General features: G+C 43.2%; 1 protein-coding gene across 5 annotated transcripts in view; it reads right to left on the reverse strand.

Annotated features, from left to right (window-relative positions):
- Positions 1 to 14,198, reverse strand: part of Kank1 (KN motif and ankyrin repeat domains 1) — a 123,153-nt gene that overhangs the window by 11,058 nt on the left and 97,897 nt on the right. For all 5 annotated transcript variants that reach the window (XM_076846032.2, XM_076846031.2, XM_076846033.2 and 2 more), the window contains 2 exons: positions 10,354 to 13,038; positions 166 to 363 (listed from right to left, as the gene is read on the reverse strand). In XM_076846032.2, the coding sequence (XP_076702147.1) occupies positions 166 to 363; positions 10,354 to 13,038 (2,883 nt within the window). The remainder of the gene's footprint in view (positions 1 to 165; positions 364 to 10,353; positions 13,039 to 14,198) is intronic.

Genomic DNA, 14,198 nt, shown 5'->3' on the forward strand with positions numbered 1-14,198 from the left:
CTGGGCATTTCTATCAGGCTCATTTTTGCTTTGATAATCTTAAAGACTAGGCCTTCTTTCCAACCATCTGCATGATCTTTTCTTCCAGGTCAACTTGTAAGGTACAGTGTCATTCCGTTGGAATGTTCCTAGAGACCTGATGTCAAGGCCCCTGAGAAGACTCACCATATAGGCCTGCGGCTATCTGGTCATCTGTCAGGTTCACCAGGGCTGGTACACTTTCCTGGGAAGGGAAGCCATCCTGGCTGTTCTTGGGCTTTCCTTCTGTGGTCCCCAGTTCTTGGACAGGCCAGGATAACTGTGTGCTTAATAGCCCTCCTGACTGAAGGCCTCCACACTTATAGGTATAATCCAAATTATTTCCTGTCAGGAAAGAGAAGGATATAGAGTGTGTAAGGCTGGGAGTGAATGAAAGGGACTTAATTTTTTTTGTTTGTTTAAAAAGGTTCTTGCAACTTGGTCTTTTTAAAAGTGTTTTCCTGCTGTGTTTTACTTTCGAGTAAATGGGAATACCACCTAAGCCCTTAAACTCAAATCTCCAAGTCCTCCTTTGACTCAATCTTTCCTTTATTATCACATCTAGATATGCTGAGCTATGTTACTAGAGATCCACAGCATCTCCTCTTTTCTCTCTGCTCTGGCTGTTGCAATCCTTGCTTCTGGGCGACTAGAGCAGCATCCTGCAGGCCCCTCTTGCACAGTATTCCCGGGTCACACTGATGCAGAGCAATACCCAACCCAGCTGTGATGCCGTCATTAGTCCAGCTAAAACAAAACCTGACACAACCTAAGCAGCAACCCCTTTGAAAAGAAAGTGTAGTCCACACCACCTGGACATGCATATCAATAATTTTTTTTTGAGGGGGAGTGGGTACTGGGGATTGAAACCAGTGACACTTTTACCATTGAGCCACATCCCTTGTTCTTTTTATTTTGAGGCGGGTTCTCACTGAGTTGCTTAGGGCCTTTGCTAAATTGCTGAGGCTAGTCTCAAACTTGCCATTCTCCTGCCCCAGCCTCCAGAGTCACAGATCCTAGCCAGAAATTCTAAACTACCCATAATCTGGTACCTTCATTCCCACTGCTCTGTCTAGAGGGAGGGCATTTCTCACCTCCTCATGGCTACCATAGCTTACCCTCTTCCACCTGGAAAGCCCTTCTTCCCACCTCCACTTGGTCAGCCCCTCCCATCATGCCCTCTTCAGGACCTTCTCTGATCTCCCTCACTGAAAACAGCTCTCCTTTCTCTGAGTTATCTCAGTTCATCTTCCAATCCTTTTCTGGGACCTTCATACCAAGTACAAGATGCTTCTTGTGACCATCTTAGATTTCCTTCTGGACTTAAATGTTTTGAGGGCATGAACTAGTACTGACCAACTTTCCATTGATTGGTGTGGATTTTAAGTCTTTAAATCCATAGGTTCTTCTATTTAAACATGGCTTTTAAATTAGGGGCTGTGATAGAACATTTATCTGTATGTGTAAGGCTCTGGGTTTGAGCCCCAGCACTGCAACAAGGATAACACACATACACCCCTGCGCACGTGTGTGTGCATACTCATATACAAATATATAAACTATAAGTGTACTATGTTTTGTTGTGGTAGTATAGTTTATATAAAACAAAATTTAAGCATACAGTTTGATGAGTTTTGTAAATGTACATGCCTATGTAACCACGTAAGATATAAAACACGCCTAACAACCTAGTAAACCCCTCTCTCATCAACCTTTTGCAGATGATTTATCCACCCTGAGGTGCCAAATGCCCTAATTTCTCTCACCATAACTTGGTTTCGTAAGTTAGGACCTCTTAAAGCTTCTGTAATCATGGCCAAGCCCCTCAGGTGAGAGTGTGCAGCTCCTTCATCTGTCAGTGGAAGCTGCACTGCTCAACCACTCCTACCCTGCATGTGCCCAGGGTGGTCTTGTGACTTCATTGCCCAGGACTCTTTCCTAAGCAGACTGTTCACCAGGCCTGGATTTTAGTACCCTTCACCAGTTAAGTTCTACCCATGTTCTTTTTAAGGCTTATCCCAAATTCTATTTCCTCTATAGTCATTTTTCTTTCTTTTCTTTTTTTTAATAAATGGGACAAATCAGTATTTACTGATAAAGAAGTAATATACTATATGAAGGGCTCATAATAAATTAATACAGTTGATATTAACACTATAGTCATTTTTCTAGGATATGATTCCAGAGACAGCACTTTTTTCCAACATTTCCCTGTAGCACCTACTGTGCAGACTGGTGGTAAGCTTGAGCCCCTTCGTGCTGGATTTCATCTGTCCTCTCCAGTGCCTGGGACAGCGTTTAACAATAGGAGGGCTTTCACAAGTGCTCATGCATTCAACTAGAAGAGAGTCTGTTTGAGACTAACAGGTTAAGGCCAGAACATCATTAAACATTAAGCTAGTTCTCATTTGTCAAGGGAATCTGCTACCCTGCATTGCCAGAAAATCTTTTCACTCTGGCTGGACTTGAGTGGCTCTTACCCAATTCTCTGAGCTCATCTGCATGACTTGGGTGGACATTTATGTGGCATGGCAATTCACTGCCATGTTCAAGCAAAGTGAAGGCAGGTGCAGTCAAGAAAGCCAGGGATGAAGAGGTTAACTACAAAATCCAGCAGTCCTAATCTGGCTGCCTCTTAAAGTCTCCTGAACTAGGGGTGGGGCTTTTTAAATTTTTATTTTTTTAAACTGTAGATGTACAAAATACCTTTGCTTTATTAATTTATTTTTATGTGGTGCTGAGGATCGAATCCAGTGCCAGGCAAGTGCTCCACTATCAAGCTACAACCCCAGCCAGGGGTAGGTCTATATAATGCACTATCTGCAGGTGGCCAGGTTTCAGTACTTTTAACCTCTCCCTAGGTGATTCTGTCATGCAGTCAGGATTAAGAACTACTGAATTAACCAAAATAGAACATGCCCTGAAAACAACAGTGTAGACTCCTCTCTGGTCTCAACTCATCAACTTGGACCCACGTGAATTCTCAGGAATTGGTGGTGGTTTAATTAACAACCGTGGATCACTGGTGCTAGAAAACCCTGGTGAACATAGAATACTACTGAAACCAGAGCAATGAAACAAAAGAACTAGTTAGAAACACTCTCAGAATTCTGACCCTCTGACCTAGATGCTCAAGATTCCCACCAGGTAACAGCTATTTCCAAAGTCACAACTGGGGAGTTAGAGAGGAGGGGAATGGAAAACCCATGATGAAAAATTTACTTCACAATGTCCTGAACTTTAAGAAATGTTAGAAGGAAGCAAACAAAACCCTGACCCAGTGAAAACTAGAGCTGGGAGAGTTTTACAGACTTTATTTACATCTTCTTCTCCAGTCTGCTGTGATATTTATCCATCTAGAATGGATATTAGTTGATGAAATACACCAAACTTGTTACAAAATTAACTTTAGAAATGTATGAAAGTGGATTTTAAGTATCTCTGTTGACAGATGGTAACTTTTCTGACATGTGAATCCATATTTTTATTTATAATGCCAAGTGCTTTCTGAAAACAGCTCTGAATCATGTGACCATCTAATCAACCATGTTGTATAGCCAACTTCTCAGCTAGGCCTTCCAACTGGATGTCTAGCTTATTTGTCAAGAAGGACTGAAATTTCGAATTCATCATGGAAGTGAGTAAATTATTTAGTAAATTATTGTTTCCCCAAAGTATAAGAATTCAAAGGAATCTGAGATAGTTCTAGTTTTCCATGAAAAGGGTTCAACATGAATTCACACTTTTCAGCCTAAACATTTGAGGGACAAACAACAGAAATTCTTCATGAAGGACCACCTTCTATTTTGATGTATATTATTTTTTCAGGGAAATATAGAAGATGTTTGGCAGAAGACAAAGGTCAATCCCTTTTTTGTTTCCATGCTCTCCTCTCAGGACTCTGCCTGAAGGTGACAAACAGCCAACTCAAACTGGAGATAGAAAACTTAAGTAGTCAGAGCTGCTGTTTAATCATTTCTAGGTACATTTCGATATTTTCATGGGAACATATCAAACAGCTGCCATCAAAAAGTGGCTACTCATGTAGAAATTAAAATGCTAGAGTGGATTAAGAATCAAATTCTCCCTCACCACAACCCACCCACATGTAATTAAACACCATTCTAAGACTGGACCCAAAAAACCTGACAGGCTGCATTGCTGAGTTTAAATGTGCTCTGTGTTCCTCCCAATAGTGCTAAGGCTTCCTCCTCCTCAGACCTCTGAGACCTTGACGGCAACTGAACCCTGAGCACTTTCTATTTGCATAGTACTGGTACCTGATAGATGTTGCCACAGGTGATCATTCACATTCTGGGGGCTGTCCTGGCTTCCCAACCGGATGGCAGGTTTTTCAAGGTACATCTTTATATCTCTTTGTTGCAGAACCACATTTTGCATATACTTGCCATTCAACTGATATTGATAGGGACGATGCAGACTTAAAAATCTTTACTGAAATATGCTACTCAGAAAAACAAACAGCTATGGCCATCTTCCAATATCAGTTACATTTGTCATTTTGACTGGACACTCATGAACTCCAACTCATTTCCGTACTTGACAATTACTAATGTCCACGCTTTAGCCCAACATGAACTGAATACGTTGGATTCATTCAGCGTGAAATTGTCAAACCTGCATCTTTCTCCAGAGCACATTTGCATTTCATTAATGTCCAATTTAAACGATTAGTTTAAGAGTTTCCAAACAAGTGTCAACTCAAGGCTCACAGAGGTGATGAGCAGATTAAATCTTTGGAAGATCTTTTCCTCAGGACTAGAGTGTTTTTTTCCCCCAAGGTCTCTACCAGGTGACTTCGATCTGCAATTTCAATCTTGCAGAAGGTCAACTATCCCTTTTGAGTATCTAAAGAAAATTATGCATTGTCTTCATGAAAAGCCCAAATGCAAAACTATGTGTGGACTGGGGATGTGACTCACTGATGGAGCCTAGCACGCATGAGGCTCTGGGTTCAATCCCCAGAACCACAGAAACAAACAGTAAAACTGTTCATGAAGCTGTGGGCTCTGTTCTAAGGTCATTTATTCCAACATTTCCCTGAAATTGGATCTGGGGTGCCTACTGGGTGGTAGCAGGAGACTCATGTATTTTAGGAAAGTTTCTTCAGCTGAATTTGATGGGTAGCCTTATGAAGACAGACTTTTATGGAAAAATTCTGCCAGATGTGATGACCTACACCTTTAATCCCATATACTTGGGAGGCTGAGGCAGGAGGATCACAAGTTCAAGGTTAGCCTGGTCAACCTGGCAAGATCCTGTTTTAAAATAAAAGGTAAAAAGGGCTAGGGATGTAGCTCAGTGGTAGAGCACCCTTGGGTTCAGTCCCCGATACCCATCCTCTCCCCGACCCCACACACAATCCTGCTGAGAGGGCCCTGGGAGAAAAATCTAAAAGTCTAACCCAAGCCTGTCGTTTGACACGGAGGATGTGGGGGCCTGGTCTTTCTCACACACCAACATAAACACTAACTCTTTTTCTCTTTCTGATACTATAAATTACTAAGTCAGTCACTACCAGAAGTCGGTTCTCCTGATATCCAGGCCAGTGGGCCCTCCACCACACCATGCCATTATACACCACAAGGCTTCAGAAACACTAGATTTGGATTATTTTGATGCTCTTGCTTGCAGCATTTTTTTTTAAAGTTGTAAACGGACACAATACCTTTATTTTATTTATTTTTACATGGTGCTGAGGATCGAACCCAGTGCCTCATACATGAGAAGCAAGTGCTTTTCCAATGAGCCATGATCTCAGCCCTGGCAGCCTTTTTTTAAAGTGATAAAAACATAATAAGAACATGGTGCCTTATTTGAAATAGAAGACAATTAGAAATATACTCTGTAACAATGTTGTTTCCCTGCTTTTGCTTTGACTTAGATCTCCCTGAAGAAACTTATTTTATCAAACTCCAAATAACCAGGAGTGCAAATATGGAAGCTAACTTGAAAAGCAGTACTTTTGTTTGAGTGTGAGAAACAAATTTTCTACAAACTGGGTGGCAGGTAGTTAAATACTAAAACAAAACAAAAAAAAGTGGAGTTTATTTTTTAATTTTTGTTGGACACAATACCTTTACTTATTTATTTTTATGTGGTGCTGAAGATCGAACCCAGGGCCTTGCACATGCTAAGCAAGCACTCTAATGCTGAGCCACAACCTCAGCCCTGAACTCCACTTTTATTTTTATTTATTTTTTTCCTGGTTGTGTATAAAGTATATTCACACCAATTTGTGTCTTCATACATGTACTTTGGATAATAATGATCATCACATTCAATCTTGTTAATTACCCCATGCCCTCTCCCTTCCCCTCCCACCCCTCTGCCCTATCTAGAGCTGTCTATTCCTCCCATGTTCCCTCTCCCTATCCCACTATGAATCAGCCTCCTTATATCAGAGAAAACATTCAGCATTTGGTTTTTTTGGGATTGGCTAACTTCACTTAGCATTGTCTTCTCCAACTCCATCCATTTACCTGCAAGTGCCATGATTTTATTCTCTTTTATTGCTGAGTAATACTCCATTGTGTATACATGTCACATTTTTTAATCCACTCATCTATTAAAGGGCATCTAGGTTGGTCCACAATTTAGCTATTGTGAATTATGTTGCTATAAATACTGATGTGGCTATGTCCCTGTAGTATGCTAAACTCCACTTTTAGAAATAGTTTTGTTTGCATTTGCTCAAAGACAGTTATATATATTTTAGAGTATTTTTTTTTTAACTCCAAGTAATTTGTCTAGAGTTTTCTATTTTTTCCCCCTCTTTCCAGAAGGAAAAACAACAGTAACAAACATTAACTCATCACTCCTCAAACCAGTATAACCCAATTGATGTATAGGAAAAATAAATATTCCTTTCTAAGGTTTTTGGTGACAATAGAAACTTATTTCCTCTTTTCAATTTCATGAAAAAATATTAAATGCATGAAACTCACACTACCAGGAATTTTAAAAGCTTGGTAGGACTCCTTTGATGACCACCAAATTTCAATTCATTAAAGCCATGATATTCTCTCTCAAATCCTGGGAAAATGTGTGTGAGCTTTTAGGTTAAAAAAATAATAAATGAAATAAAAATACATAGGAAGACTATGTATGACTCAAATCTTGTTAAAAACTTAAGTATGCAGTTGTATAAACTGAGCACATAGTTGTTTTGTGAGGGTGGATTTTGCTGTTTTGTTATTCTACACTGTTAATTTGTAAGCACATATTCCAGTTCTAAATCTAAGAAACTAAACAAGAGTATTGGGCACTATGATGCTGCTAAAAATAATGTTCTGCATACTTAAAGGAGTATCTTTTAATAGATGTCTTTAGTAGAATTCTACAGATTGGGCACTGATACATCTCATTTTGAGCTTTAACACTGACTCTGAATATCATATTAATTTTGCTTTGCCATTTTTTCTCTATATTTTGTTATCTTGATAAAATTTTTAGTTAGGAAGGTGTAATAATTGGTCGGGGGTAAGGTCACAAGCCAGAATTACGAATGTTAAAATCTGGATTAAGAACAAATGACCAGGGCTGTGGCTGTAGCTCAGGGGTAGAGTGCTTGCCTAGCACACATGAGACACCGAGTTCAATCCTCAGCACCACATAAAAATAAATAATAGGATAAAGGTGTTGTGAAGAAAAAAATCTTTAATCTCCAGTTCTAGAAGTATTCAAAATGGTGGTGGCCAGCTCTTCCTGAGCACTCAGACCCTGCTGCAGACACTCCAAATGGTGTACTCCTATGACTCACCCCATCTTCACTATAGTCTGTGAGGGAACAAAGACAACTTGTCCTGGGGCAGAGACCGCCTAGTTTCAGAGCCCAAATTTAACTTCTTCAAAATATAAGGTTCACACAAGGGATTAGATATCAAGCCCAAATTTTCTATTATCTTTTTGGGGGAAAGAAAATGTGAGTGGATACCTTTCCACACTCCATTATACCTCTCAGTACAGATACACCTTCTACACCGTACGACTCTGTATTGTAGGGTGTGCCGTGTCCCTGGTACATTTTGACACACCTTGTTGCTCCATAGCTGGCAGGTATTAGGAATCTCACCTTACTATATCAAGCTGCCTTAAGTACCATACTGTGGGTTGAGCTCCTAACCTAATTCCTTCCTCATTAGAACATTAGAGCAACATGGTTACAAATGTGATGTGAATTAGACATACTTTAAAGTTATCCCTGTGTGCTCCAAGAGAGGCTGCCACTATGACTAAGTGCTACTAAAAATACTGATTCTCTGGTTCACAAGCACTGTAGGTCTCATGAATTTTAGCTGATTAATTAGGTGCTCATTTGAAGGGTCAGATCCACAATGTGACGTGTGGAATGTCAGCGTGACTGGAAATACACCAACACACACTGCAGCACAGCCAGACAAAACTTGCTCCCCAGTCTCCGAGGGCCACCAAAATTACTCCAGTGTTACAGCTGAATATTTTAGGCAAGAATGTGAAATAAAAACCCTATTTTGAGGAGGAGGGAGAAAGGCTGGGAAGGAAATGCTTTCATGATCCTCTGTGTCATATCTGGAGGACTTTTAAGAATTTTATTTTGACTTCAACATCTGACACCATGATTTGTAAAAGGATGTGGAAGCAGACATATTATTAGTTACCTAGGATCACTTATGTCCATGTATCATTTTAATCCTGCTTATCCTAAATGACTCCCATGTCCATTTATTTGGATTCTAAAAGGCAAAAACCCACACATCAGCTGTCACATTCATTTTTTTTCTTCCACAATAAACTATCTGTCCAATAGCACAGATACTTAAAATTAATACTCTTTCAGGTTTGAAAGTAGAAACATAGGAAGATGTTTCAGTCCATTTTAATCACTGCCCTCTCAGGCTAATAAAGGGAAACAGAAAGACTGATATCTGATTGGAGTCTATTGTGCACATTTCCACATGAAAAAATTAACTGGATGCACACCCATGGCCAGGTCACACTGGTTTGTGAGGACTGGGGTGCCAAGAACAGAAGCTGGGCAGTGCCAAGGAAGGTGTCGCGCACTGTCAGACACACAGTGTATCCGACACCAGGAAAGTCATTTGAGTGAGGTTTGCAGGGAGAGATTTCCCAGGGCAATTCCTCATTGATGAGCTTCAGTGTTAAGGAAAGCAGAGGTGAGCAGGAGTCCTGATGAATAAGGGAAAGAATGAGAAAGGCAAAAAAAAAAAAAAAAAAAGGCTCTACCAAAATGAGCAGTGGGAAGAGACCCCTCCACTCAGATATCTTGCTCAAGTGTCCCTTATCTCAAATAGCCCCCCCTGTAACCACTGCCAGTCCCTGTCCCCATAATGGCAGTCATCATCTTCATATACCTACCACTATGCAGGTCTCCTCTCCATCACCTGTGCCCTGGACTAGAACATAGGCACGGAGGGGAGGGGACTCTTGTTGTGCCTATGCTGGAGATGGGGTAGGAATTCACAGACTCTCTGCTATACTAATAAAATAAACAGAAGTCTCTATCCCCTCATAAAACTGGACTGATGATATACTGGTAATTGTGGGTATAAACAGAATAGAATATTTTTTGGATAGTTCTATATAAAATGAACAAAGTAAGTAACTGAAATACAAACAAGAAAGCCGCATAAAACTATCAGCCACAGGGGCCAACGTCTAGCCAGTCAAAACTAATTTACCACCCTCCCACCATTAGTCCTCAGCTACGGGCTAAAGTAACCACCAGAGTTGCTTATGGATTGTGATTCTTGGCTTTCATTGGGCTTGGTGGCCTGGAAACCAGCTGCTCACGAGCCTGAGGTAGAAAGATTGTAGGTTCAAAGCCAGCCTCAGCAACTTAGCAAGACCCCATCTCAAAAAAATAAATAAGAATTTAAAAAAATTAAATAAAGGGCTGGGAAGTAGTTCCGCCACAGAGCATTGGCCTAGCTTAACAAGACTCCATGTTCGATCGCTAGTACCATCCCCCACCGTTTCTTATCTCCTGGGAAGACATCCTTCCTGCTATGAATGTGTTCCCCAAAGTTCATGGGTTGGAAACAATCCCTCTGCCTCCATGAGTGGGTTGAAGCCGCCATTGCAGGAGTGGGATCATCACTGCGGGACTCTCTGCATGCTTGCTCTGCCTCACCAAGTGAGGCCCTCTACTTTGTTACCACGGAGTGAGAAGGCCCTCACTTCCCAACCTTCCAGAACCATGATCCAAAAAACCCTCTATTCTTATAAGTTTCCCAGTCCTCAGAATTCAGTTACAGTACCAGAAAATGGTCTAAGACACTTCCCGAGTCCCGGGTCTCTTAGGGTGCCACCTACCTGTGATTTTACCCAGACTGCTTTTCTGGAAGTCAGGGTTCCTGAGCTCTTCTGGGCTTGCAGACTTCATAACAGAACTGATGGATGACAGGGTGCTGATCAGCTGTGAGTTGAGGGAACCAATCTGTGAGTGAGGTTCACCAAAAGCTTCTGCCAGTTCACTGTAATTCTCAGCCAGTAGTGTTTGCTGTTCTGCCAGCAGCTTCTGGACACGCTCAATGTAGTGATCCAGGGCAGTCACCATTCCAGATGGAGCCTGGGTCTGGGGGCCCTCCAGGAGCTCCTCAACAGGCTCGTCCCCAACACCCACGCTCCTCCTGCTGCCCATCGGCCCCCCAGTCAACTGTGATCCATGTGGAGGCCCACATGCTATGGTCCTCATTTTGAGACCAACCAGGTAGTTGTCATGAATATTTATCTGTCCCACACCTGCCTCTTTAGTCTTCACAGCCGATGGCTTATCAAATCCCAAATTGCCAGAAAGCACCGTCCCCACACCAACAGACCGTGTCTTGGTGGAGGAGTTGACATCCTTGACCCGGCCCTCTCCTATGGCCACGGTCCTCATCTCCACAGTCTGGGTGCTGGTCTGCTTATCCAAAGTGCTCAGGGAAGTGTTGGTGCAGGATTCTACGAGGGTAGCTGTCTCCGTGTTGGTGCACTGGTGCGCCTGGTCCCAAACCGTGCTGGTGTGCTGGTGTGCGGTCAGAGGTGCTGCCATGACAGCTGCCTCCACCGGCACAACAGCCTCTGTGTTCACGCTCCGGGAGCTGCACTGCTTGGGAGCACAAACAGTCACATCGACAGAACAATCTCCACAGCCAATGGACCGCACGTCTTTGAGGTTCAAGTTAGTGGTGAGGAGCGCAAGGTCGCTCACAGACTCCTCTGTGTTGCTGCCTGTTTCGCAGACGCTGACTTCTACACCCACGCTCTCGTCACGCATCTCCACAGACCTCCCCGCTCCTCGGTCATGTGTTTCCACCCTCTCCTTAACAATCCACCAGTTCATGGGCAGCTCGGGCCCCACCACTTGGTTCCTGCACTCGGGCTGGCAGGAGATGCCTATGCTACTTGTTTGTACAGAGGTCCCAACGCACGTGTCTACCACATCCACGTGACGGCCAACCACTTGGTCTCTCATCGGCACCACTGCCTCCACCAGCTTGCTGAAGACAAGTGGCTGGGCCATTGTGGCTTTGTCGACTTTTTTCCTTGATCCAGCGGCCTGTAGTTCTTGTTTTAGTCTAGTCATCTCCCGGTCATGGGTGGTTTCTTTAAGCTGTACTTCCAGGCGGTAGATTTTTTCTTTTAAGGCCTCTATGGTCTGCTGTTGTAGCTCAATTTCTTTGTCAGCTTCCGTAGTCACTCCGAGCATGGCCTCTGTCACGTTGACCCCACAATGCCTCATCTCAGTGACTGTCCCTGTGGCTGCATCCTTGCAGGACCTAGAGCCCCGGTGGTACACAACAAGGTCATTCATGCTCTCATCACCACCCACAGCCACAGAGCGGCACTCACGAGGCGGGCACTCCCCATTCTCCCTGAGCTCTGAGTAGGCCTCGTAGCTGCTGTCCTGGATCTTCTGCTCCAGGGCCTGCATGTCTGCCGTGAGCTGCCGGAATTCCTTTATTCTCTGGGTGCTCTGCTCCACACTCTCCATCTCATCCTCCTCATAGTCAATGTATAACTCCCCGCCACTTCTCCGGGCCCGGGAGAGCTGCTCCATCTGGGAGGCATTTCCCGCACTATAGGAGCGCTTCCTCACACCACAGACATCATTCTGGGATGCAGCCCTTTGAGTTTTTAGCTGTGAGGCCAACTGCCGTTTCTCCTCTTGCAAGACAGAGATCTTTACCTGGAGCACAGGGATAGTTCTCACCTGTTCCTCGAGTTCCTTTAGGCGTTTCAGGGCAATGGCCATTTGCTCGCGGATATGCTGCAGGTGCATGGGGCTCACATTGGTCACTGGGGTGGAGATCCCTGAGCTCAAGGGGCTGTGGCGGATAGAACTCCCCATGGAGGAGGTGGTAGCAGCCCCTGGGGCATAGCCCCCATAATCCCCATTGCCTTGGTATCCGTTCTGAAGCTGGTGCATGGCAGGATTGTGGTTTCCAGAACCCATAAAAGAGGGGAGGGAGCCTGTAGAGCCCAGGCCTCCAAAACTGGCCAGCCTAGGCCTTCTGAACTCACTCGGTGTCATCTGCATGGTGACTCTCTCCTGTTCGAGCCTTCTCCGGGTCTCCATTAGTGTCTTGGTGACATGAAGGTTGTGCTTTGGGAGTTGTGGTGAAGGAGGGGGCAGCTGTCGATTTTCTGGGATGGTTAGAAAAGAAGGCAAGGTCTCCAGAGGGGCAGGTGGCTTTGGGATTGGAGTTGATGTAACGTGGCTTCTGGCTAGGAGGAAGCTGGGGCACTGCTTGTTGTCATCACTGTTGGAAGATGAAAGGGATTCGGTAGAAGTCCACGCACCTTGCTGACCAGATGTGACCCTGGTTTCTGGGCATGGCACAGAAGGTTTCTTCTTCTTCTGGATGTTCAGTTTCTTGATGGTATTTCCCTTCTGTATGTCATCCACATATTTGAGGAAATCTAAGTCTAGTTGATAGCCATAGGGTGTCTCCACAAAATAAGGGTCTTTCTGTTCCTTGTCATGGTCTCCATTCAGAATATCATCTGCTTTTTCTAGGACAGAGAAGAGAATATTATAATACCATACATTGCACATAATGGCAAAAATGATTATTTGTGTATGCTGCAGAGCAGCAACCTGAAATAATTTTAAAAGAGCTGACAGACTTATAACCCTGAATCTACAACCTAGCTGGTGAGCAGTTGACAAACTTCTCTGAACTTCTATTTAACACATAAGGTTAAATAAAGTAATGAGAAAATGATTTTGATAACTAAGCACATAGTAAACCTTAGCAAATTATTTACAAAAGAATGCATTAAAATAGGTTTTAAAGCACTGTCAAGTATTATCTCATTTGTCCTCTACAGTGTCCTGAAGTGTGGTAGATACACATTAAGACTCCTATTTTATAAAGTGCCCTCCAAAGCACAGAATGTTTTTTTTTTTTTAAAGAGAGAGTGGGAGAGAGAGAGAGAGAGAGAGAGAATTTTTTAATATTTATTTTTTAGTTCTCCGCGGACACAACATCTTTGTTTGTATGTGGTGCTGAGGATCGAACCCGGGCCGCACGCATGCCAGGCGAGCACGCTACCGCTTGAGCCACATCCCCAGCCCCACAGAATGTTAAAATTCAGCTGAAGACTAACAGGCCAGGCCAGGGGGCCAAGGATGTGCATTCTGCCCCTGCTCTTCTGTAAGCCTCGTAGCCTTTCTATCCAGTGGCCAAGAGCCACCTAGCACTTGCCCACTGGTACAAGATCCCAATTTGCTCTGACACTTTCTCGCTAGAAATCTGGGACATAGGATGTTGGGTGATTAACTTAGGCAGCATGGAAACAAGAATCTGGTCAGAGGGCAGACTTCAACTCTATTTTCTGTGTCTCCCATTTCTCACTTTCTCTCCCTGCTTAAAAATCAAACAAAATCCTCTCAACTACAGGCATTGTTTTCTCCACTCTTTTTCTTTTTTGAACAAAACATTCACTATTTCAAGAATTCTTGTTTCCTATTATTGCTAAATCCAAACAGATGCAAAGGAAAATGACAACAAGAGCAAACCTATGTTCTAATCACTGGATCATGTGGCATTCAGTAAAAGCTACTTCTTGCTAAACCAAACATTTCAAAAAGGAAACAGGAACCTTTCAAAGCACAGACCTTGCTGCTGACCTGAGCTCTGCATTTCAAATTTAAAAGCAAGGCCATTTTT

Source organism: Callospermophilus lateralis, chromosome 2, assembly GCF_048772815.1.
Source record: "Callospermophilus lateralis isolate mCalLat2 chromosome 2, mCalLat2.hap1, whole genome shotgun sequence".
Classification (NCBI taxonomy): domain Eukaryota; kingdom Metazoa; phylum Chordata; class Mammalia; order Rodentia; family Sciuridae; genus Callospermophilus; species Callospermophilus lateralis.